General features: G+C 37.3%; 1 protein-coding gene across 3 annotated transcripts in view; it reads left to right on the plus strand.

Moving 5' to 3' along the window:
• LOC141901127 (GPI-anchor transamidase component GPAA1-like) overlaps positions 1–25,346 on the plus strand; it is a 53,563-nt gene that overhangs the window by 220 nt on the left and 27,997 nt on the right. For all 3 annotated transcript variants that reach the window (XM_074788221.1, XM_074788223.1, XM_074788222.1), the window contains exons 2-7: positions 6,845–7,019; positions 9,373–9,457; positions 17,040–17,145; positions 18,302–18,461; positions 18,611–18,712; positions 23,569–23,765. In XM_074788221.1, coding sequence (XP_074644322.1) covers positions 6,848–7,019; positions 9,373–9,457; positions 17,040–17,145; positions 18,302–18,461; positions 18,611–18,712; positions 23,569–23,765 — 822 coding nt within the window. In that variant the 5' untranslated portion in view covers positions 6,845–6,847. The remainder of the gene's footprint in view (positions 1–6,844; positions 7,020–9,372; positions 9,458–17,039; positions 17,146–18,301; positions 18,462–18,610; positions 18,713–23,568; positions 23,766–25,346) is intronic.

Genomic DNA, 25,346 nt, shown 5'->3' on the forward strand with positions numbered 1-25,346 from the left:
GCCGTTGGCTTTACCACAGGCACAGGGTCCAGTAGTTAGTTACCTAATCGTTGGTGGTAAGCTTTTATAATCGGATGGGCTTATACCAACGTTAGGGATGACAAGGGCCAAAACACGGTTGAAAAAAGTAACACTTCAAAAATATACTTTCTATCCACTTCAGTCCACAATTAATGGCTTATTTCACAAACTTACACAGGTACCTTTCGAAATAATCCAATTTTATGCATGTTTCGAGTGATTAATCAACATTATTTTGAGAAATTGATTAATTTCTCCACAAATTTCGCCATTGGCCGCCATTTCTCTGTATTGCACATGTGGCATGATAAGACAAGGGGACCTACAAGGATTTATATAAAACTTCCAAGACGAAACGACAATTTTTATTTTTGATGGTTTTCCAACCTATATTTCAAATCTTCGTGTTTTCCTTAATTAATATTTAAATAATAAATTCTGGTAAAAGAAAAATGTGAATAAGTGTTGATTTCTTAATATTTTTCAATTTCGTCGTTTCGCTTTGTTAGTTTGTGCTGTTGTCCTGGCCTCAGTCCACAGGTGCCAGCACCTCCAGTAATTTTCAAAATGGCAGCTGTTGACTCTACGGAAATTTACTCTCACTTTACGGTCGATTTGCACATGGATTAAGATCGTCAGGTGAGGTGTTATAGGTATCAGACAAACTACGAATCTGTTGTGCGTCGATTACAACAAAAATTAGACGGATATCTTAAGAGACAATGAAATGCCAGGCAAATTACTCGTCAGTCAAATTGGCTGACGAAGATTTCATACAAAAATGACCTTCCCATTCCTGACTGTGGTTTGTGAAAATATCCGATTGTGAAACTAAACCACAGACAGGTTACTGACTAAGGGTCCAGGGACTTGACACAAAAGGATTTTGACCCCCAGTATCCTAAATTTAGTACCATATAATATGTAATAGATGAAATCTAAGTGACGGACATTTCGTCTCTGCAGCTTTCTTCATACGACGAAGATTAAGAAATCATAGCCATTTTAAAACAACCTCGTTCACGTATGGATAGTCAGTAGGCCTAACCTGTCTGTGGTTTAGTTTCACGATCGGTTATTTTCACAAACCACAGCATAACATATTTATTTATTCCTTATCGATTTTAACACTTGAAATCATGTTATATCAGTAATAAATACCTTCTAGAGTCATATTTTACATATTTTTTTTTTTTTTTAAATTTTGACTTCAAATACGTAAACTCGGTTAGGAATAAAATTTCATTGGATTTGATTGATCGACGATCTCATCTCGGTAAAGTTAAAAGTTATTTTTCTACAAAAGTATCCGACAAAATATGTAAAATATGACTCCAGCAGGCATTTATTATTGATATAATATGATTTCAATGGTTAAAATCGATATGGAATAAATGAATATGTTATATTTAATTTCATCTCGGTTCATCTCGGTAAAATACATCATCTTGGTAATAAGGATGACCGTGTTTTTTTGCCCAAAAATTTGGGTGTTACTAAAACTATGCACTACTAAAACGAAGACCGAAGACCTATGCGCTTTGCGAGACTAAAACTATGCATGACTAAAACGAAGACCGAAAACCTATGCACCATTAGAAATCATAACTAGGGGCGCTATCTGTATATTCATCCACCTCTGTCGATGAGTATAGGCAATAGGGACCTACTTGATATAAACATACATAAGGAAACGTAAAATGTTCGATTATTTTTCTCGGGTGCATAGTCTTCGTTTTAGTAGTGTATAGTTTTAGTAACACCCACACACGCAAAACTAAAACTATGCATGACTAAAACGATTTTACCGTATACGCCAGAGTGTTTATATGGTCACTGATTGGGTGATTTACTTCGTGCATGGAGATGCACGACTTAAAAATTTGAGGAAAGTATGGGGAACAGAGTTAGAGAAAATAGAGCGGATAGAGCGAGACTCGAACCGGGGCCAGTAAATTACAAGCGCAGCGTCTTGCCACTAGACCATTGTGCTCGCTGAAAACAAAGTGAATGTTTTAACTAGATAGTACCTTACACTTATTCTATCCCTGTGGAACCCTAACCCTAAACCCAATGAAATTGTTACTTTCATTAGTTGATACTATAATATATAGTAATGATGTACGGTAAAACGGTAAAAAAGACATTTTGCCGTATACAGATGAATATCCACTTCGATAGATGAAATATATAAGTGACGGACGCCATGGTCAATGCTTGATTCAATTTTTCATAGTAAGAAATCATTAGCGATTCGATAACAACCTCATTCACGTGCGGGTGTTACGAAAACACTCAAAATATGGTCAGTGACTTAGTGATTAGTAAGGAACACAGTGTTGTCAATGAAACTGGAAAGAAAATCAACTCTACTTTCATTTCATATTGAAATCGTACGGTAGATTTGGGCCCATAGCATTGAATTAATAAAGAAATTAAATCAAGTCTTATTTAGTTAAAACTTGGAAAATTGAAAACTAATGCCAGAGTTAAGGGGTGGATAGAAAAGAAGATGAAACTGTAAATCTAAGGTTTAATTCATTTTTAGCCCACTTCGGACTTTTGTCCCAGCGGGCTATTGCATTCGCTTTTCGTCTGTCTTCCGTCCGTAGACGGAATCCAGCTATTTTGGGAAGTTTTGAAGACGCTTCAAAGTAATGTCTTGTTATTTGGATTACACATGTGATGTATCTACCTTGATTGTTGAGCATTTGAAACCACTTCCAAAGTGGGCATGGTGTCCCTGGACTCCTAGTTATAAGTTGTGCTACCCTTGACAGTGGTCCCTGGATCCGCCCCTGGGGCCAGTAAATTACTAGTGCATCATCACACCACCAGTCCACCGAGCTAGCTGAAAACCAACCAAATGTTTCAACTACATGAATCAGGCATAACCCTAACCTCTCGGTTCCCATAACTGTAATACCTTCCAACAGGTGGCGTTATCTGGCTTTCCTGCTTCCAGTTTCATAGTGGGGTTCTGTTAGGATGTCAATTGATTACTCTCGATTAATTGTGGTGGTTTAACCTGAAGAAAACACAAACATTGATTCTCTGATAGGTTCCCCTAACCTCTATCTCTTAACCTAACCCTCTGGACCCTAAACCCATCGGAACCCTAACCCTAAACCCATTGAAATGTTTTTATTGGTTTACCTTTTTCAGCGATATGAAGTTGCCATTGAGCCAGTTCAAATCGCGGTACGTTTTTTTTAATGTGAGCATATGTTTAATTGGTTCTCGGCCTAAACGACGTATAATCGATGCGATTGAAGACATAGCGAACCTTCGTCGATGACATGGTCAACTTTGTTTAAATTCGACGAAAAACTGTTTTTGGCGGGAAAATCTTTATCTTGCGTATAAAATTGCAATGACCTCGATTGGGGGGTGTTGTCTCTACGAGCGAATGTGATTGGCTGTTTCTGGGATAATACGGGGAATTCCGGTGCTATTATAATAACCATGGGAAAGCTATAAATGGCGAATGTTTGATTGGACCAGGTGCCGTAAACGTGCGAATTCCAAATGCTCATTGCTGGTGAGAATTATTTCACATATCCGCCATAGGTATTGTGATACTGTACCGCTTCATGCTGGCGCGTGCACGTTTGACATGAAAATACGCTTTAGGCCGTCCCAAATAATTGCCAAATTTCTGGCCAAAAAAAATAAATTGATCACCTTTTCTTACATGGAAACAATATCACAAATCTGCATTTTGCACGGGAAATTTGTATTTAGCCTAGATTTTAAGAATAATTCTAAAATTATAACTTCGTCCAGAGAGTCATCTCTGTGTTCAAAATGAAATAGTACATTGAATATATGCGCGCTTTTACGTTACCAGCTTAAATGTAGTCACTAAGAATGAGTGGCAGCTAATTGGAACACTGCCAGTTTCCTGAAAAACTTAAACTAGGCAACACGTCAAGGCATGTTTTCACACTTCAAACATACGTAGTTTCACACTTCAAACATACGTAGCTCATACATCGACAGTGGGTCGGCCATTTTTATAAAAGATAAGATCTATTTCAATGAATCGCAGAGAAAAGTTTTCACTCGGCACCTTTGAAGTGGGGTCGGTCGGATTAGGGCAAACAGACCATTATTTTGGGATGGCCTAATGAATAATACTTTAAACTTTTATAGCAGAAGATGAGCGCTGTGTTTCCTGTTTGATAGAATTTGTAATAAATTGTAATTTCTTGTGACCTGAAAATACTAAACAGCAAAGTAGGTTTAGGTCTGAATATTTTAGTGGTAAAATCCAGGATTTATAACAATCTACTTACATACGCCGATTTTTTACGTACCGCTATTTTAGCTTCTGCAGCCATACACTGGAAGAGATTTCCAAGACTCAATATTCAGCCACCCTCTGATTGGTGACATCATATGAATTTTATTCTAATATTTTTTCATATTGTGAAAAATATTTTTTCATATTGTGAAAAATATTTTTTCAAAATATAAAATAGTTTCCTTACCGCATCTATATGTAGCCTACTCAATGTTGTACATGGACCGTAAACAATGTGTATCTTTGGTCTTATTGGAATACAAAATAATTCTTTGAGAAAGATAAAATACAATATAAACTTATAGAACTTTGAAGTCACGAATTAAAAAGATTTTTCAGAAGTAATGCTCGTGCTCCAAACAACCTCTAGCTTTTTCAGGGTAAACCACACTTTGGCCATGGGCAATTTTTAGTTGCTTTTATTATTAGTTAATATCATAATATAAAGCAATGATGTACAGTAAAATAGTGGATGTAAACACTCTGCCGTATAGGACCTACGGTAAATATCCACTTCGAATTGTAAAATAAACAATGTGTGATGGACGGCGTATTTGACGACAGAAACGCTTCAAGAAGAAGATCAACATTAACTAATAACAGCACAACCCGATTCATACACCGCACTGCGGTGTAGACGCGCTGAAAAGGTTAAGAGATCGTCACGATTCTGATATAAAAACCGGGCCAAAAATCTACTGTCTAGTGAAGATATAAAATAAATCACTGCATTGGATTCCGTGAGACTTTCTGAAGCTAGAACAGTGATTTGTAATTCAGTAGATTGCCTCAATCACGAGAGCTCGTGGATCTGCACTTTAACCAAGCCACCCCTTTCATTTTTACATCCACCCAAGAATGACCTCTCCATTTCAATTGACTGTAATTCCAAAAATTCTCAACCGATTCATATGAAATTAGCTTCAATACGAACTGGGCTAGAAGACTTTCTGCTTCCAATGAGCCACGATAACCATCATTAAAGGCCTACAAAAAAAATCTCACCACAGAATCAAGTGGTAGATACACATGTATCTACCCTAGAGACATCTTCAGCCCAAAAACTGGCCCTGTCAGAATCAAGATGGCCGACTGGCAGCAATTGTTGTTCGCCAAAATCAGCACATTTTACACATTTTTGAGGAAAATTTTGAAGACGCTTTGATCAATTACCTTGATCTTTTGTCTATATTTGTGACCTTTTTAGTGTCCAAAATTTTAAATTTTGGTCTGAATTCTGAGTCCTGTAGCTTCCTACCGGTTCGCCACTTTTCATCGAAATTTGTGATGGGTATTCTGTGGAAAGGGATCTTTAATACGTATATGAGACATGTCTTTTTGATCAGCCAATAATCAGGCATCATAGTGGCCATCATAGTGTCATCAGTACTCATTCGTTTGTGGAAAAAAGTTTTAATAGGAAAAAGTTAACAGGTTTTTACTTATAGTCTTGATATTTGATTATCATTAGCACTGTCATATTGGAATTGAAATCGCCTGATTCTTTGTTCTTGCCATTGAATATTGAATGATTTACAATTTGTCTATTTATATTGGTACCTATGCATATTTTGTAATCACAATCAATTGCAAAGTTGTAGCTCATGACTTGTTCTGTGATTCTGGTGAGTTTCAAGGTCATTAGTTATTCTATATGGTCACCAGGGGGCATTGAATAGTATTATTTTTATTATAATTGTTTCTTAGTATCTAATATCTTCTTATTATAATTGTACCTAGGCGTACTTTGTTACCATAGGCCTAATCAATTACAAAATTTTAGCTCATGACATGTTCTGTGATTGTGGTGAGTTTCAAGGTCATTGGGTTTTGCATATGGTCTCCAGGTGTCGTTGAATAGTTGAATAACTTAGTATTTCCATATTGGTACCGAGGCATGTATTGTTATCACAATCAATTGCAAAATTGTAGCTGCTGACATGTTCGATGATTGAGGGGAGTTTCAACGTCATTGGTTTTTGTATATGGTCACCAGGGGGCGTTGAATATTGAAATTGTTAGATTATGGAGAATTTGAAACCACTAACCATGTGGGCATGGTTTCCCTGGACCCCTAGATTTTTGATTAAGTTACTTCTTTTATCATGAATAATCATTTAAACTATTATAGCAGAAGATGAGCTATGTGTGTGTGTTTTCTGTCGGGCAGAAATTGTAATAAAATTTGTATATTGTCACCGTATTTGGGGGATGTGTGAGGTTGAATTGGATAGCTGAATAACTTAATATTTTCATATTGTATTGGTTCTTAGGAATACTTTGTTAGGCTACCTCAATCAGTTGCAAAATTGTAGCTCGTGACGTGTTCTATGATTGTGGCACTTCCCAAGTTGGCATGGTGTCCCTGGACCCCTAACAAAGTGATGCATAAAAAAACTTTTGGATGATAATCGCAGGGAATGGCCTAATATTTCACAGGAACACCTGCAGTATTGCCATTGAGAGAATAATGAATAAAGAGTATGTCTAAATTCATGAAATCCATTTTGTTTTCAGATAATGGGGTTGTTGTCGGATACAAAAAATCGTCATAAATTGGCTGAACTGCTGCATAATCATAATAGTATATTGAGTACTGTTTGTTATATCGGAGGATTTGTAGCTTTTCTACTAATGGCTCATATGCCGTTTAATAACAGTACATACTTCTCCGAAAATGCTTTGCTGCCAGGTGAGTGAAAATCATTAAAGCTCCAAACAAGGTCTGACTTCAGTTGCATGGAAAGTTTAAGCTTAAAACATTTATGTTAGTTAGAATTGTTGAAAATATGAAGTAACCAATACCAATTAATCAAAAGCATGAGTCTTTCTTTTTTGTGAAACTGGGTCCTGGCTACGTTGTAATGCACTCAGCTTTTCTTCCCCACCTTATATAGAATTCCTCAACAGTAATAAGTTTTACAGTGGTAGCTCACTGCTATAGCTATGTATGAGGGTGGAGTTTAAATGTGTACAACCATGTATAAACTAGAGTTTATGCGTCCTCTGCTTACTCGGTGACTGAGATTTTCATGTTGAGTGCCTGCCAGAGCATTCTCCATTCTCGAACAACAATTTGGCTGAAGTTATGATTTCTTAGGTGTGTTCGTTCAAAGGCTACAAACATCTATTCTTGGCTATGCCCTTGTATCGAATGATGCCACGTTAGAGATGATCGATAAATTGAATCATCGGTAATAACAGTAGCTCCATCATAGTGGGTATTGAAAACTATGCAATGATAAAAACTTCTTACTTATACAATATAGGCCCGTAGCCTGGAGAATTTGCTGGTGGGTTGGTTTTTAGCCCACTTGGGACTTTAGTCCCAGCGGGCCATTGCGTTCACTTTTCGTCCGGCGTCCGTGCGTGCGTTCGTCCGTCCGTCCATAGACGGAATCCAGTTATTTTGGGAAGTGTTGAAGACGGTTCAAGGTAATGTCTTGATATTTGGGTTACACATGTATCTACCCTAGACACATCTTCAGCCCAAAAACTGGCCCTGTCAGATTCAAGATGGCCGACTGGCAGCCATTGTTGTTCGCCAAAATCAGCATTTTTTACACATTTTTGAACTTTTTGAGGGAAATTTTGAAGACGCTTTGATCAATTACCTTGATCTTTCGGATATATGTGAATTCCCCCAGGGCCCTTCAGCATAACAAAAATTGGGTCGATCAGACTCAAGATGGCCGTCCTATGACCTTTTTAGTGCCCAAAAATGTTAATTTTGGCCCAAATTCTGAGTCCTGTAGCTTCCTACTGGTTTATCATTTCTCATTGCAATTTGTGATGGGTATTCTTTGGAAAGGGATGTTTTATACCTGAGACAGGTATTTTTCATCAGCCAATTATGACGCAATTGGTGGCCATCTTGGTGTCAGCAGTACTCGTTCGTAAGTGGGAAAAAGTTTTTCCACATTATATTGATACCTAAGCGTATTTTGTTACCACAATCATTTAGAAAGTTGTAGCTCATAACGTGTTCTATGATTGTGGTGAGTTTCAAGGTCATTGGTTTTTGTATATGGCCACCAGGGGGCGTTGAATAATGCAATATCTTAGTATTTCTATATTATATTCGTATCAATGCATATTTTGTAACCACAATCAATTGCAAAGTTGTAGCTCATGACATCATCTATGATTGTGGTAAGTTTTAAGGCCATTAGTTATTCTATATGGTCACCAGGGGCGTTAAATAGTAGAATAACTTAGTATTTCCTTATTATATTGGTACCTAGGCATATTTTGTTACCATGATCAATTACAAAGTTATAGTTCGTGACATGTTCTATGATTGTGGTGAGTTTCAAGGTCATTGGGTTTTGAATATGGTCACTAGGAGGCGTTGAATAGTAGAATAACTTAGTATTTCCATATTAAAGTGGTAACGAGGCATATTTTGTTATCACAATCAATTACCAAATCATAGCTGCTGACATTTTCTATGATTGTGGTGAGTTTCAAGGTCATTGGATTCTGTATATGGTCACCAGGGGGCGTTGAATATTGAAATTGTTAGATTGTTGAGCATTTGGAACCACTTCCCAAGTGGGCATGGTGTCCCTGGACCCCTAGTTAATTTGTTTGGAACAGAACACTGGTCTGGGGCCCTATCTCATGAAAATTATGAAAATTTGATGTTCAGATATGGCCTCTTGAGTGATTTCTGATAACAAAGGTCTAAGTAAATGAACAAATTCAATATACATATTGAATAACGGCTGTAAGTGAAATGTTTCTGCTTAACATTTCCTGGTGAACGGAACTAAATTTTCTTTTGCGGGAATCCAAAAATTTCAATGTCTAGAAGGGCGAGGGGGTTAACAAGAAAACCTGACCATCCTTGAAAAATTCGATTAAATTATGTGCTAAAAACAAATTCACGTGTTCAATTTGATAAGTAGATTCTCAATGAAAACATTTAGACCTGTGAAAATAAGAAATTTGTTATCAAAATTGATTGTGAGCACTCTGATTAGAAATTGTCTGAATTGGCATAGCTTCGAATGTTCATAAAAATGGGAAATCTGTCATTGTAGGTATAGTTGATGGGGAATTTTATGGTGGTGCTGATGCGGACAGTTTTACTAAAGAATACATTAGTGTTCTTAAACAGCAAAAAGGGTAAGATAGAAAAACCTACGTATTTGATCTACCAGGACCTAGTCCCTGTTCTGAGATTACATTTCAAGTGTTAAAATTAGTTAACTTCCATTGATTTTAGTCACGGCCGTACAACTCAGCAATTCGTTAGGTTAATGAGCTCTATTATTTTTAATGCGCTCCTTAGCAACCGTGAAATTGAACTGGAATAACTACAGTCGGCGTACAACAATTGTTTTATTAATGAAACGACATGGTGGATGGTTGAAATCATTTTCGGCTTAAATTTGTCACGAGTTTTAGGACTTTAATGAATTTCACGAAACCATGATCCCTAAAATAAGACAATTGATTAATTCTATTTGTAAATCAATTTACGTTGGCTACATTTCCTGATGATTTCTGGTTCAAATCAACGTAATATGGACAGAAATGGTAGGAATTTTCATACGTGATTTTACTTTCGCGTTCAGTTGACAACTCCGATCGATGACAATGACAGCAGAGTTTATGTAATTTAAGGTGAGAATCCGTTAACCAGGGAATGTTTAACATGATTTCTTTAATAATATGAGTACATATGGTAGCAAATGAGTACTCGGTGAAGAAATGGTGATTGTTGGCTACCTACTTAAAGGCCTAGCTTTGGGGATTCGCCAAGAGTAGCTTTAGGCCCTAAATATAGTGGTAGAGCCAGTCAGTGGAATGCCTAACTACATGGGTTGGTTTACACTCATGTGTGCGACAATTTATTTTGATTACATTCTTTCCAGCTATTATTCGTGGAATGAACTGGTCACTACGATCTTCAATTCCTTTGCGGATTCTTGCAGGAATATATTTGGTGGGAATATATTTAAACTACATTGCGCAAGTGTACGTTTCAAATCAGGCTTTTTCGACATTGACAGTCAAAGTCGTAACTAACTACTAACTTAAGCGCAACTGTCTCAGATGCTGTAAGTACTTGACGTTTTGCCTAATTGTTTTTTTCTAATGCCATGTTTACAATATTTGGATTAGTAATCAGTGGTGCTAACGTACATGCAGAATTGGATCCATTGTTATTATGGGATGATAATTCATGGGCGTTAAGTGTCCTGCAACATACCCTTGATATGAAGCTTTTTTAATGTTAATCATAGACTTGTTTTGGAGTAAACTGAATAGCCCTTAGAATACCAATGCCTCATGGCTTGAAGGTGTCTATGCTCTACGAGACAGTAGTAATAGATTTTCACAACAAACGCATGATTTATAAGATATCTATACTTTATTTCGCTCCTCTGTGATATTAACTGAGTGATGCTAACATTTGATTGCTTAATTACAGGTGGAAAAAGGTAACATGGCATGAAAATCAACTGTGGCTGACTAATTGGCGCGAGTAGATCAAGCGTTGAGGTTTCAAAATGTGTAGCCAAAATGCTTCACAGGGTTCGTAGCGATCCTGGAAAGTGCTTAATAGTGCTTGAATCACAAAATGCATTTTCAAGGCCTTGAAAATGCTTGAATTTTCAAAATTTCAGTAAAAATCATTGGAAGTCCTTGAATTTTAAATGTTGTCCAAATTTTGTCAATTAGTTTGTTGTATTGATTTCAATACGCCCGCGCACTGCCAACCACGTGTGAGAGTGCTGTGACTCTGTGCTGTTAGCATGCTATAGACTCGTATACACTGCTGACTTGTGTATATATACAGTACAAATGTATTAGGCACGTGGCTCACTGCTGACAATGCGTATACAAATCTATTAGTAGACACGTGGCGGCACTACGATTCGCGCGCCGCGTATATACAAATGCCGTTGTGATGAAATAAACAAAATACTTCAAAATAATTCTAAATAGATTATTAGGACGTTCGTTAGACGAACGTCCTTATGTGATCGGTTTGCCGGTTGATGACGCACTTCCGATTTGGTTGACAGACGTTTAAGGTCGTTTTAAAGCCAGTTAGTTAGAGATTTCCTCAAATTCCGCATCAGAAATGGTGTCTTCAAGTTGGGATTGAATTTGGTTAAAAATAGTTGGTTAGTTTTTGCTGTGCCCTCTTGAAAAAATGCTCTTCACGCCGTTTATGTGACATCACACATCACATGTTGCTTATGACGTAGTGATCGACAGAAGTGCCATTTTTAAAATCGTTGTATCGTGGATGTTAACTTTAGAGGACCGTACGAAGTCTCTTTAAAGGTGAGTGTCAACATATAGGCCCTATGGTGACTTAACTTAATTCCTTGTGAGCGCACAGAGGCCCTGTGAGAATCTAGAGACGTTCGCAGCATTGAAAATTACGCAATGGTCCGCTCGACACGCATACACATGCTGTCAGTTTGACCTACGTGACTAAATACAGCCGCCATGAATCAGAAGCAATCCACTTCAAATTTTATGAAGTGAATATCATAATTATTATTTATCCGATATACACCAAAAAACCTTTAAGAGAAAGGTATTTGGCGTCGGATTCTGTACCGAAAATCCCGGATTGTTACACTGCATAGTTTTTTTAGTAGGGTTCTTTTAACATTTTGCCTATAAGCCCTTTGATTGACACGTGGGGCGGGGCTTGCGATCTGCCGATGACGTCAGATGTAAACAATAATATAACCACGTGCATCGCGCACATGTGTAAACAAACCTGGCAACAAATTAGATTTTTTGGCGCCAAAACTTTTTTGATTTTTTCTTGTGTCCAATGATTTTTCAACTGGAGCCAACTGCTATGCCATTAGATTGTACAATCAAGTATTCACGTTTTATAGACTCTCTCTGAAATAATTCTTGTCCAGGGGACATGTATTGAAATATCTATTGTCGTTGTTTTTGTTTTTTTTTTTATTTTTAGGATATAAACAGCCTAGAAGAAACATCATCTGGCAGACACACATTTGACTACAGATCATATCCTGTTATAAAATGTGTTTAATAAATATTTTACTCAAGTTTTCTTGCCATTAATACTTCCTGACTACTTTTATTTTATGGTTATCTAATCGCAAGGCAAACATAGGTGGGGTTCCTTTGGCCCTCCGAATATATAGGACCAAAAGGGGTATTTTATGCCATTTCGATTTATTTTTGCTTAGAAAATTTATTCAAATACTTTTTGGCGGGCACATTCAAATTCTGAAGGGTAGGTATTCAAATTTTCCAATCAATGTGGGAGGTGTCTAGGTCTATATGCATTTCACAAACGAACGTCCTCTTTTAAAGTTTCTTTCTAGTTGGTAGTAAATAATGACCTCAAATTAATATAAGGACCGTTCTTGATTTTGACGATCTTTGGAGCATTAACTATCGAAAAGTGATTTTTTTATGTCAGGGTATCCCTAGCTGATCATGATTAAGCGTTAAGCTGTTATCATTTAGACGTTTAAGCCGGTCATCGAAATTTGTTGGATTCAAAATTAGATAGGCCAGTATGGGAAAGTGCCATTTCTCTGACGCCTGGTTGGTGCATGAATCATACAAAAGTTGGATTCAACGCAGACCAATTTCAACAGCAGCTAGGTGAAATCTCGCAAACAAAGTGAAACTCATGAGCTCATTTTAAAATCTGTGACCATGAGAAATTCGGCTAAAGACAAGTCACATGAGTTGGCCGATGTAATTTCAGCCATCGAAACTCAAAAGGAGCAAATTAATCGATTGTAAATAGGTCGATGAGCTGTAATTTAATTTTGTATAATTTTGTTATTTTTGCTTTGGATAGTATGTCTTTTTGATGGCGAGGTCTACCTGTAGTTCCGTTGAAAGGCCCACAGATTTCTTGTTTTAAAGTTATTAATTTCTGATACATGTAGTAAATCTTTCTTAAAATAAAGCTGAAAGATTCCAAAGTTATCAAGTGCTCTGCTACGCGTGGATGTTTCTTTATGATGATTTGCGTTTGTACTTCTTTAAAATTTCTGCAATAAAGGAATTTTCATTGCAATAAATTCGCCTTAGATATGTTTATATGGTATTTTTCAGAAAATAGTACTTGAATTTTGTTGAAATAGGTCCTTGAAAGTACTTGAATTAAGTTGGGCCTGGAGGCTATGAACCCTGCTTCAATCATCTGGAGTAGACAAATTATCTGAAGATAAATGAAAACTTCACCTTGATGATCATCAGTTGATTTTGCTTTAATTTTTTTTGCCTGGATAAATCAACATATCCGTCATTTCAAAATCTGTGTTCAGTAGAATTTCTTTCAATAAATTAAAAATTTATTTGACTTATTTTTATGTATTGAAGATTGAATTTGAATTGATCTTAAAAACCAAAGAAAGCATTCAGCAATTTAGAAAATCCTAGACTCAAAATCAAAGTCAGTTAGGGTCTTTTGCCCGAATCAAGCCGAGGGCTCATATAGCTAAACTCAACTCCTCAGTGTCCCTATGATGCCGAGTATGATGGAGTTTACACCCTGAAAAACGATGGGCTGTGTAAGTGTAATTTGGATAAGTCCGCAATATAATGACCGCCCTGACCATATTGCTTCGATGACAAACTGAGTCCTAAGCAAGATGACCTTCCAAATCAAATGTATATTAAGAAAGAAAACAACAAAATTAATTGATCGACAAAAAATAAATTATTTATTACGATACTTCAATTTCAAAATAAGGATAGGAAAAAGAGTGAACAATAAATGTGTTTGCCTTGCGTCTTTTAATATTTGCCAGGAATATTTCTTTTTCTGGCCACCACCTGCCTCGACGTGAGACTTTTTCGAGATAATTTCGCTAAAGATACAAAACAACACAAAACACCTAGAATCAAACAAAATACAACTAAAAAATTCACTAAATTTCGGTTTTAAATCCCTCAAATAGCAGTTAACTTACATGAAACGAATCATCAAACTTCTTCTGCCGACAGTTTACAAACTCGCAGACAAACGCCCAAAACGAACCGTGTCATGGTAAACATCTGGATTTGAATGAAATAAAGCTGAAAAATTTACCAAATTTTGGTTTTGAATCCCTCAAATAGCCTTTTACTTACAAATGATGGATAATCAAACAACTATGAACTCCTACAACGCCACATGTCTTTTAATCTACATTGAAATCCTTGAATTAAATGAATTAAATCTTAAAATTCCGATTTGAACCCATTGTAGGCTCTCGTTCTACTTGTAGGCCTTAGATCTTGAAATAGGATAAATAATGTTATGATGGAAGAGGTATAATGTTTGGCAATAATAATTGAATCCAATATGGCTTTTTGCCCTGCAAAGTTTGCTTTTGAAATATTCTTTTGATTTGGCCTAGTTACACATTTTAAAAGCAAATGACATTTTGCATCAAACTAAAAGCAGTTTTTTTAGAAATGATTCGAGTCGCACAATTTATAGCCTAGAACTAATTTCTTCGTCAAAGCGTGATGCACAATTTTGACTCTCAATTATATGGATCGGAAACCCTCTAGCGATGCACTCTATGATCTTTAGAACCTGTCTCTCCTGACTGGGAATAAGGTCTGAGAATAAGCGACACTCAATGCTAGTGTTTAAGGCCTGTAAGCACGAGTTCTCAGCGCAAATGGGGCGGGGCAAAGCGTCAGTGGTCCCGCTCCACGAAAAAGCGTGCGGGCAATGCGCGCAGTGCCCGTTGCTTGGTTTTTCAAAGAAATGACTGCAAGCGTACGGCCGTGATGTGCAGCCCTGCACTGTATTTGTGCAATGGTGCTGATTTGGGACTTGAGATAGGGATCCCATGCAGCGGAAATTTTGGGGTTTGGTGTTTTGCTGTTGCGTTTGATGAAACCGAGGGATTTGTTTGCAGTTCTGAATATATGTGATACATGATGGTTCGTTCCACTTTAGTGAGTGGTCGATGTCTATGCCTAGGTATCGTGCGTGGAGCACCGACTGAAGTGAATGGCCATGTAGTGTGTTGGATGTAGGGATGGGCTTATGTGAAGTTATATGGATTACTTGGCATTTCGTTGGATTAAACTCCATGTCCCATTGGTCTTCCCAGCAATCAAGCTTTGTAAGGTCACTCTGTAGTGTGTTCTGGTCTATGGGCTTTAGTATTGTGAGATAAAGAGCAGTGTCATCCGTAAAGGGACAGACACTGCACTTCGCTTGTTCGGGGGGTCATTAATGTATATGAGGAAGAGTATCGGGCCCAGGACTGAGCCCCGTGGAACTCCTTATGTTTCCAGAATAGGAGAGGAATGTCACCAGATACTACAACTGTTTGGAGGCGATGGGAAATGAAACCTTTGATCCAGTTGACCGTTTTGGGTTCAACACCATGTTTTCTGAGCTTGTGGAGAAATTTGGAGTGGTTGACTTTGTCAAAGGCTTTACTAAAGTCTAGTAGGTCTACCTGTTTGCCGGCCTGGTTGGTACGAGAAAGGTCATCGATCAGGGAGATCAGTTGTGATTCGCAAGATATCTTCTCTCGGAAACTGTGTTGGAGATCAAATCCCTTTACTGTGAAAGTTATACTCAGCATGGTGGAAAAGTTATTTGGGCGGCTTTCTGAGCACAGTTGTTTCAGGTTGGCTGGTGAGCGTGGTGAAAAGACTGATTGAAACTGGTTATTCAGGATTTCTGCTTTATCAATATTATCATTGAACATCCTTCCATCTTTTTTTCAATGATGGGATTCCAAATGAGTCTCGCTTACGGGATTTCAGGTACGAGAAAAATTTTTTTGTGTAAAGATTGTTGTGTTTTCCTCACTTGAGTTCAGGAGGTTTGCGACATACTTATTATGTGCCTGTCTAAGTAGTCTCTGGATTTGATGTCTTAGATTAGTGAAGTCTTTATGTTGCTTGCTATTGCCTAATTTCTCTATCTCTACGATTGAGAGATTTCTCTTGCTTATAAGACGTCTAATGTGTTGGATCATCCAGGTTATCCAGCATGGGGTGGGTTCCTAGGATTTTCATTGGGATGAATTTTGCCGATGCCCTCCTGATTTTTGCTCTAAGGTCAGTCCAGAGGGTTTCTACTGTTCTGTCGCAGTTCTTTAGGAAGCTCGCCTGGAAAACAGTAAAATGGGCTTTAAGGGCATCCCAGTTCATTTTGTTATGCAGCGGTACTTGTTTTATCTTGGGCTTGCTTATGACTGGTTTGCCAAAATCGGCATATTTGCTAATTTTTGAAATTTTCATGGGAAATTTTTGAAATGTTCTGATCAATCATATTGAGGTTTGGTATGTAATAAACATTGTATATCCCCAAAGATATGTACCAATTATTTTGGCACCAGAATCAACAATGAAATGAACAGGTTTTTAACCCACTCTGGTGGCAGTTCCTGTAACACCACTAGATCACAAACTAGTGAAATCCAGTGCTTGATACTCAATGCAAGTGCAGCGGGCTTGTCGATTGGTTGACTGTAAATTCTACAACCCTACGTACATAGGTGATAACAAATTTGCACATGGAAAGTAATTGGGCGCTTTATTATAAAAAATGCAGGTTGATCAATCACTTTATTGGCGATCTTCAAAAATATTATTATTCAAAAATAAAGTCAGCTGACTTCCCCGGGTGAACATAAACAAAAATAAGACCTTGAAACTCAAAAATTGACAAGTTGCTTGTATTCCGATTGAATCATTTCAAAACATTTTACATTTGCAGTGCTGTTCCAGTTGATTGGATACACAATAAACTCAGACAGTTTGGTTTGGATGTCTATGAACATAATTATTCTTATGTTTACCCACTTCAGTTGTCTGAAAATCAGGTAATTTTTTCGAAGATCTTCATTTAATCAAAAAAATAGGTGTGATGTCATTTCACTGCATAAGGCTCTTCAAAGTTAATACCTTGTTTCTCATTAAATCGCGGCGCCATGGCATCACTCCCGAAAGCCAAAATAAGAAGAAACTGGACCGAAACCAGCATCAGATTGCTCTTTGTTTTTAGAATCCACCATTAATTCATTCATAATGTATGCATGATATTTAAAAAAAAGATTTTTAACCCCCCTTTCCTATACGCAAGCATACGTTCATAGCCACCCCCATTCGCACTTGAGAAAAATGCGGTGTCATCTGGGTTGCGTTCAACGTACGTGAAGGCCTACCTTCAGGCACAAATCAAAAGCAGGTAACGATGCAGAAAAGATTGATTTCATTTTAACATGATTTCAGATAAATTCACAGTAAGTTTTATATTGATAATAGACATATCGGCGAATATACTGCATATCATTTGACCCATCTCCCCGGTACAGACTTGTACACAGCAGACATAACCCCCTCCTCCCGACGTGCATACTTATCATATAAATCCTAATTGGTTAATCCAAGGATCATGAGTTCGAATCCTAGTTTCATGAAACATTTGTTTGGTAAAATGTATTATGGGTTTGAATTAGCAATTTTTCGGCATCCTAATGCAACTGTGCGCTAAAGTGAAAGAACTATTTTCATAATGCTTAGAGCTACATTGTATTTTCACCAAACTTGACACACGGATACCTCATTTTCCAAATCCATCTAAATACCGGTATCTAGCGCATGTGATGATCTCTAAGTGGCTCTCTACTTAAGAATTTTTCAAGGAAACTTCATAGGATTCATCGTAGGCTACCGGTTTTAAAACCATCAAGGTTGAAAACGCATTATCGCCATTAAATTTACGATTAGAATTCTTGTGACCTATTCAGGGCACAGATTATTTGTAAAACACCTTCTTCTTACTGATTGAATCTTCATTCAGGTCATGTTTTTAAATCGCTGAGAAGTGATAGCTAAGAAATCATGATGAATGATGGTGAAATAGAATACATTTAAGAACTTGCTGCAGGATATATTTTTTGATACGTCATTACACTAACTGCATTGATTAATCCGAGAGATTTGATGAAAGTGAAAGTTTTTTTTTTTCATTCTCAGGTTATTTCGGCGAAGAATATTTACGCTATCTTACGAGCACCGAAATCGGCGAGTACGGAGTCAGTAGTTTTGAGTACAGTAATTAGAAACAGTGATGGGCCATTACCTTCAAATGCGGCTGGCGTTGGCTTAATTCTAGCTATGGCTAAATTCTTTAAGAGTGAGAGTCTTTGTTAAACAGTAATTAATAAGCAAAAGGTCTTGTTAAAGTTGAATAGCAATATGTATACCGGTAATCTTGATTGGCATCTGATATTTGTCTGTCATTAAATGAATAGGAAATTTTAAGCATGGCTTTCGTCATTTCAGAACATACGTACTGGGCAAAAGATATAATATTTCTGATGACTGATCATGAGGCTATTGGTACACAGGCCTGGCTGGAAGCATACCACAGTACTCACAGTAAATGTATGTATTATAGACGTTAACCCTTTCAGTACTAGCCATTTTTGTGTTGTACTACTGAGACGATTTAGTGTCGCCAGTTAACTTTGTATTTCTCAGAATCTACTCAACCTAAAATAAAAAATTAACAAACTACACTCAATTTTTGATATGATATAGGGCTACATTTTATACTTTTCATTGTGTATTCATACATTCAATACAGGCCATCTTAGATTTGAAATTGCCAAGGCAAATTTCAGGACTATAGTAATCCTCAAAATAGACAGAGATGAGAATTCCCCGCGGATCCGCGGTTTCCCGCGGATTTCAGTATTGAAAAATATCAATTTTCCAAATAGTCCAAAAATGATGTAAAAGTATGGGGGGGGGGGGTGATGATCTCACTCAATTGGTCCGGCGCGAACGGTAATCAGGTGAACCGTAAAAGCGTTCAGTGCCTGTTTTACTTATCGTCACGTAAAAGTATCGCATTTCAATGCATATTCATTGCAACACAGTGATTTTGTATGTACATTTGTACTACGATGAGTTTGTATGTATTTTATCGATTATGCAGACACGCACGCACAGCAACAGTAGTAACGTATATAGGTCTACTTACTGTTGCTGCGTGTGTGTGGCGAACGCTTTCGGATATTATACACTACTTGGTGATGATTTTTAGTGAGCATTCATCGGCGCATTTTTACTGCAATAATTCAGGGCTCGACCCGTAATGCATGAGATGCTGAATGTCATCAAATGAGGATGTACCACATTGGAACTAGCCATTACCTTCCAAAATATAATAGTCGTTCATGGGTTCGAGATCGCTCTAAGTGCTCGGAAAACGTATTTAATTTCTAAAATTTTCTTGGGGGAGGGCCCCCAAACCCCCCCGAAATAGCTTCGCGCCTTCAGCGCTAGCTAGTGCTGACGGCTACGCCGTCAGCTGGTTCGCGTATGTCACTCAAGAAAAATAACCCGCGGATTTTACAGGTCTGCATTCTCATCCCTGAAATAGAGTCGATCTGACTCCATACTGCAATCGATAACTACACTTGTTAGCCACTTGGGATCTGTCATCCGTTAGTCTGTAGACAGAATCAAGTTTTGGCAAGTGTCGAAGACACTTCAATGGATTGTCTTGATCTTTGGTTTATACATCATCTGCCCGAAAACTGGTCAGAATCAAGATGTCTGACTGGCAGTGTTTGCCAAAATAGGCATTTTTTACAAGTTTTAAAGGGAAATTTTGAAAACGTTTCGATCAATTATCTTGATCTTTCACATATGTTTGTAGCCCCTATGGTGCAACAGCATAAGGAAAGTTTGGTCGACTGGACACGAGATGGCTGTCCTGTGACCTTTTTTGTGGCCAAAAAGGTCATTTCTTTCCCTGTATTCTGACACCTGTAGCTTCCGTATGGTTTGCCCAGTGCTTCATCGAGCATTAAAAAAGGGTAGGGTGCTTTTTTGCGCGTGATTCCATTGGAGCAACGGCACATGATAACACAATCATGTCTGTTTTAAGGGCAGCCTGCAATGTTCCCCTATTGCATAGAATAAAGGTACCCCCTACTACGAATGAGGACTTAAACTATGTTTAACTCTGATTTTGCCATGATTTCAATTCAGATATATGAGTGACACACTTGACCACCGTACATCCTTACACCTATGCCTGTCAATGAACAAAAGTTAACCAATAATATGATAGACAGGAATATTGAATTATATAAAATTTGCTTATTTGTTACTTATGACGTTGTATGTTGATTGAGTTTTTGAGTCATTGGTACTTGCATATGGTCACCAGGGGGCGTTGAATAGCAAAATAACTTAGTATTTTCATATTTGATTGGTAGCTAGGCATACAGTTGACCCCGCTCTAACTGTCAGCGTGTAATTCGTCATTCTGGCTTAATTGTCATTTTTCTTAGAGCACTGATAAATTCATATAAGTCATCGTTTTGCTTAAATCGTCACTATTTTGCTGGTCCGTTAGTGTTGCTGATACGTAAAATAACATCAGTCAATACTGCACAAATGAATGTATACAACAACAGATACAGCACTGTTTAATCACGCACGCAACTATACACAAAAAATCGTTACATACATACATGCTTGTTATACTTTCCTCATCGCACGTACACGTTCATAGTACTAGAGCCTCAGTATAGTGGTCAACAAAATGGCGCCAAAAAGTTTGTAAGAAACTTGCAAAGGAAAGTGAAAAATTTTGAAATTCATTAAAAAGAAACCGTCCATGGAAATAAAATGGTTGCCAATGAAAAGTTGACAGCTTTCGTCAATGTGGCTTAACTTCAATGCGTAGCCAAAGTAACGAAGTATCGTGTAACAAAGTCAAAATGAAATGCGCCAATTTTTATTTTCACCTCATGATGGGTAATGTATGGAAATAACCTAACCCATCGAATACATCCATAGGCCGTTTCCAGAAATAGACACAAGACTGGTGATATGAGTCACAAAGTCAAATGCACTTAATTCATCGGATAAATCATCATTTTTAAGCTGGTCCCTAAAGTGGCGATTAAAGCGAGGTTTACTGTATTTTGCTACCACAAACAATTGCACAGTCAAAGCTCGACATTTCAGGTCACCCGGGTGCATTGAATAGCTGAAAGAATTTGTATTTTCATATTGTATTGGTCTTTAGGCATATTTTGTAACTACAATGAATTACGAAATTGTAGCCTGTGGCATGTTCTATGAATATGTTGAAATTAAAGGTCATTGGTTTTTGTACATGGTCACCAGGGGGCATTGAACAACTGAATAAATTAGTATTTTCATATTGTATTGGTCTCAAGGCTTATTTCATAACCGCAATCAATCGCAAAATTGGAGCTAGTGACATGTTCTATGATTGTGGTGAATTTTATGGTCATTGCTTTCTTAACCCTTTCGCTGCGTACACGCTTGCACCGCCCCGTACGTAAGGTATTTTCCGAAATATTCGATTTTTTTCAAATTGTTTTTAACCCCGATTTTTCGCGTTTTTATCGAAGATTATGATGTTATTTAGTGAAAATCAGTAAAAAATCATACCAACAGCCTTTTCTGTAGGGGGGGCGTGTTGGGGGGGGGTCAGGATGGGTTAGAAATTTTTTTTTTTCAGTTTTTCACCCAAGTGCCTATCTCAGTCTTTGGTGATTGATGCTACGGTGTGGATGAAAGAAATTCAATTGATATGGGATATCCTTTTCCGCTGGTAGAGGTACGTAAGTGGGGAGCCATCTCAATCCCGCGCAAATTACCATGTGCTCAACAGGCTGACAGCACCAACTACTGACGCATTTTCGCCATCTGTTGTTTAGAAAGCTAACTATCTTGTCTTACATGCGTTTCCATACTGTTTGCTGTGTACGCGTTCGAGTTATAAATCAATAGGTGCATGACGTTTCTACAACGTCATACGCACAGCACGTGTCACTCATATGACGTTTCCAAAACGTCACACGTAGCGAAAGGGTTAATATGTTCACCAGGGGTGTTGAATTTTGAAATTTTCTGTTTGTTGAGCATCTCAAACCACTTCTCAAGCGTGGTGTCCCTGGATCCTTGGTTTTCATTGATATGATGAAAAAAGAAATTTATTTGAACAATATATTTCACAGAAATATGGTATGGAAACAACAAACTTGTGTCATGATATTGGGTCTGGGTGAATCCTGGGTACTTCCAGAGCTGCCAACTGTTCCTGATAATCAGTATTTATTACTATTTTATATCAAGAGATTTGTTTGATGCATACAGAATTATGAAAGCTGTTACTGAGGGTGTTACTGTTGATTTCTGATTGATTAAATGTACTCCCTAGGTCTACTAAATCAAAATAATTGCCATCAGTGTCCATCAATACCTCCATAAACAGATTATCCCTATCCTTTGTCCATATCAAGAGCCATTCTTGCCATCGGAATTCAATTGCGTATCTATCATCTTCAACATCAATTTACGGATCTTTTAACGGCTTTCCAGCTATTTTTTATCCGCTTTGATGTCTTACTTAGTTGACGTACAGCACTAACCCAAATTTCGCTTATGGAAGTCGGCATGATTAATCTAAATAATTTTCGCTTTGAAGAAATTTAATTAATGTGTTGGACTTTATAGAGTACTTGATCACAATGCTCAGGAAGTCAGAATTAAAACTTAATTTGTCCGAGGCAAAATTAAATGATTTTTCAAATATTCATGATTAACAGGCACTTTTTTGAAATAAGTTAGAATGGGGCCTATATGCTTTTCCTCTCGGTGTTCATAAAAGATAAATAATCATATGTGTTTGGAATAAAGTGGTACACCAAAAAAAATAAAGCCAGTGCAGTTCTCCAGAGAAATCCGGCAATCTCCATTATAAACCAATATGGAGCACTGATTTAGAGAGGTGACAGAACACAAGGTCCCATCTTATTACTTCACTGAGGTGCTTGGATGTTGACATGCCATTCCCATTTGTGCGATAGTTCTTAAGTTTATCAGATGGCGCTAGCTGACAGAACGCCAACAGAAGATTATTTTCAGTTAAAATACGATGCGGGTCACATGAAAATTTTGTTTAAGTTCAATGTTTCTGTATTTGTTCTTCATTGGGCATTTGATATTGAAATTGTATGATTGTTGAGCATTTCAAACCTCTAACTAAATGGACATGGTGTTCCTGGACCCTTAGTTATTTCTTTCAGCAACCCAAGGAATTCTCTTAAAAACAACTTTTCCACAAGAACACCAAAAAATTAGATTGAATTCAATATTGAATATTTTCTATTTCACATCTCAGAGAACTAAGGGATTGTCAGGTTGATTTACTGGTACATTATTGATTTTCACTCTGTCAATTGTAGATATTCATTCAGAAGACATAAATGGCAGAGCTGGTTCAATTCAGGCAGCCATTAACATTGAAATTGAGTCTTCTCATATTGGGTATTTCGATATTCGAAGTGAAGGACTCAACGGACAGCTGCCAAACTTAGACCTCATAAATTTATGCGTCAGGTTGTGCGAAAAAGAACGTATGACACCTAAACTTCATCACAGGGTTAGTAGAACACTTTGTAAAACAGTACTATAGCCACTTTTCAACTCTTTCGATGCTATTCTCGCATTATTGAATTGCTCTATTCAGTTATCCTTGTGCAGTTGAATTTTGATTTCATTTCCATTCATTCTGCGCCTAAACGGGTAATCCCTAACGGCTCTTCACCTACTGTACTGTATTATACAATCGATGTATGTTGGTGTTTCATATTAGGCCCTATGTTACTACCACTTCACACCGGTGACCTAAATTGGCCATTATAGTTTTTACTACGCAAGGGCACCACGAGTAAACAGAAAAGAAGGAAAATGTTGCAGATTTTAAAAGAAACGTGCAATGTCAAGTCTGTTGAAGGACTAATGTCTGGTATATTATGTTAGGATGAATAAAATTAGTAATGGCATTTGACCACCATTACGCTAAAAAATTCCGTATTTTTATCCTATGATTTTCGTGGTTCTTCAAACCAGTAACCGCCTGATTCAGTAGGTCCCAACTGTACTAGTTTATGCAGTGTACTGTATTATGGTTTTGGCTTTACTGTGGTCATGTGAGGTTTGTGTTTTTGCAATAACCCAAAAACCAGTTGAGATAAAATCGTTAAATGTTAATGTTATGTAGAACATTGATTTTCACATGAGAATGTAAGATGACATTATATATCGGTAGATGGAACTAGGTCATAGTACCATCAAAGTTGGCTGACTGGTGGTTTGTAACTGAATCATAAAGAGCAATGATATCTTATGATATTGTCTTCATTAATTTTCGGGAAATAACTGATCAGATACCAAATAACTGCTTAGCAATTTTCATTAAAGTAATGTTAATGTTGGACCTGGGATGTGCAGGGGATATAAGTGTGTTTGCAAGTAATGGAATTTCTTAGTTCATTGTTCTCACCACCATGTGGAGATGTAATCTGCATACATATTCGAAATGGAGGGAATTTCAGAGAATTAATATTTGTCTGTACATACGGCTCGACGATGCTTTTATAACGTTGATTCTTCCAAGTACAGATAGTGATCTTGAGGATAATGTGATGATATTGTAGGAAATACGTAGTAGCGTAAAGAATGCTGTGTCAGTAAAGTGTGTCCCGGCAAAAGTGTCATAATAATAGAAGTCAAGGAAATAACAATTCAGTGTTGACCCTAAATACATTCAATTTCTCTATCTATATTGGTATCTGGGTATATTTGGTATACAATCAATTGCGAAGTTGTAGATCATGACATATTCTACGATTGTGCTGAGTTTCAATGTACTTAATTTTTTTCTGTAGGCCTATAGGCCCTACCAGTTGAATATTGATATAATACTGTATTTCCATTTACATTGGCACCTTATCATATTCTATAACCAAAACAATGCGGTGGGTCGTCATGACATAACCATAATGATTAGCAAAGTTTAAGCCTATGACCTGTTCTTGAATTCAGTGGTTTCTACGTCGATTCATTGTAAAATTATCAAGAATTTTTCAGTGCCGTCTCCCAAAGTGGGCGTAGTGTCACTGGACCCGTATTTCAGTTTAGGCTATTTATTTGACTTCATAAGTTTGATGCAAAACATTCT

Source organism: Tubulanus polymorphus, chromosome 3 (assembly GCF_964204645.1).
Source record: "Tubulanus polymorphus chromosome 3, tnTubPoly1.2, whole genome shotgun sequence".
NCBI classification, from domain to species: Eukaryota; Metazoa; Nemertea; class Palaeonemertea; order Tubulaniformes; family Tubulanidae; genus Tubulanus; species Tubulanus polymorphus.